This window comes from Hipposideros armiger, unplaced genomic scaffold (genome assembly GCF_001890085.2).
Source record: "Hipposideros armiger isolate ML-2016 unplaced genomic scaffold, ASM189008v1 scaffold_529, whole genome shotgun sequence".
In the NCBI taxonomy this organism is placed as follows: domain Eukaryota; kingdom Metazoa; phylum Chordata; class Mammalia; order Chiroptera; family Hipposideridae; genus Hipposideros; species Hipposideros armiger.
Genome location: NW_017731879.1, coordinates 520,832 through 521,715, shown reverse-complemented (window position 1 = coordinate 521,715; position 884 = coordinate 520,832). Strand labels below are relative to the sequence as shown.

Sequence of the window (884 nt, the reverse complement as noted above, 5' to 3'; positions counted from 1 at the left end):
TTTTCGAGGATGCAGATCTGATTCTCGCCCAGAGCTGGAAGAGGTGGGAATGGGGGTGCCTGATGGTGCGGCAGCTGAAATAGTGCCGGCTGGGAGCTCGGGACCCTGCAGCTCAGCCCAATGAGCTCCATGACCTTGGGACTAAGTATCCTCAACTGGAAAATTTCTGGTGCATTCTCAAATCCAAAGGATTATCATCTTCCCACTCAGGGACAAACACACGGATATATGCAGCTCAAAACAGCCCCCCCTCTTTCCTGGCATGGCAGCGGCAACACGAGCACCCTTACTGCCCAGTCTCATTGGGCATCTGATGCTATTGTTGTTTAGGACATTGTTTTATTTTTTTCTTACATCTGACCATCATTTAGATTATTTTAGTCTCCTGTGTGACTTGCTGTTTTATAAGTGAAATTGTAACTCCAAGTTTATTTTTAATCTTTCTAGGTATTTGGTTCTCAGTTCTTTGAATTTCCATATGAAGAGAATTAGGGAAAACTGCACAAAAATGTAGAAAGCACAATAGATTTCCTCCTCACCCACACAGGATTCAAATGACTATTCATCAATTAGATTTGCCAAGTAACTGCTAAAATTTCCACTTGACTTTTTGGAGAAGAGAGAGCTTATGTTTCATGGGTTTTCCACAACACCAGCTCAGTTGGTCACACTCCAGGTGACGTCGTCACGGCGCTCTTCCCTGCCCTGCCCTCCCCGCCAGAGCCCACCCAGAGCTCACCGGCTTCCCTGCTCCAGAGCCAGCATGAAGGGCCTGCAAATCATAAGAAGGAGCACCGAAAACCAACAAAAAGCCTGTGCTTGGAACCTCCAGGGTCAACTACATTTCTAGGTGCAAGAAGAGCAAAAAGAAAACGTTTACTAAA

The 884-nt window shown here is 45.9% G+C and overlaps 1 protein-coding gene across 1 annotated transcript in view; it reads right to left on the bottom strand.

The window, feature by feature from the left end:
- Positions 1-724: 724 nt before the first annotated feature.
- Positions 725-884, bottom strand: part of PXDC1 (PX domain containing 1) — a 22,665-nt gene continuing 22,505 nt past the window's right edge. Inside the window, exon 4 of the mRNA XM_019668531.1 lies at positions 725-846. Within this exon, the coding sequence (XP_019524076.1) occupies positions 839-846 (8 nt within the window). The 3' untranslated portion in view covers positions 725-838. The remainder of the gene's footprint in view (positions 847-884) is intronic.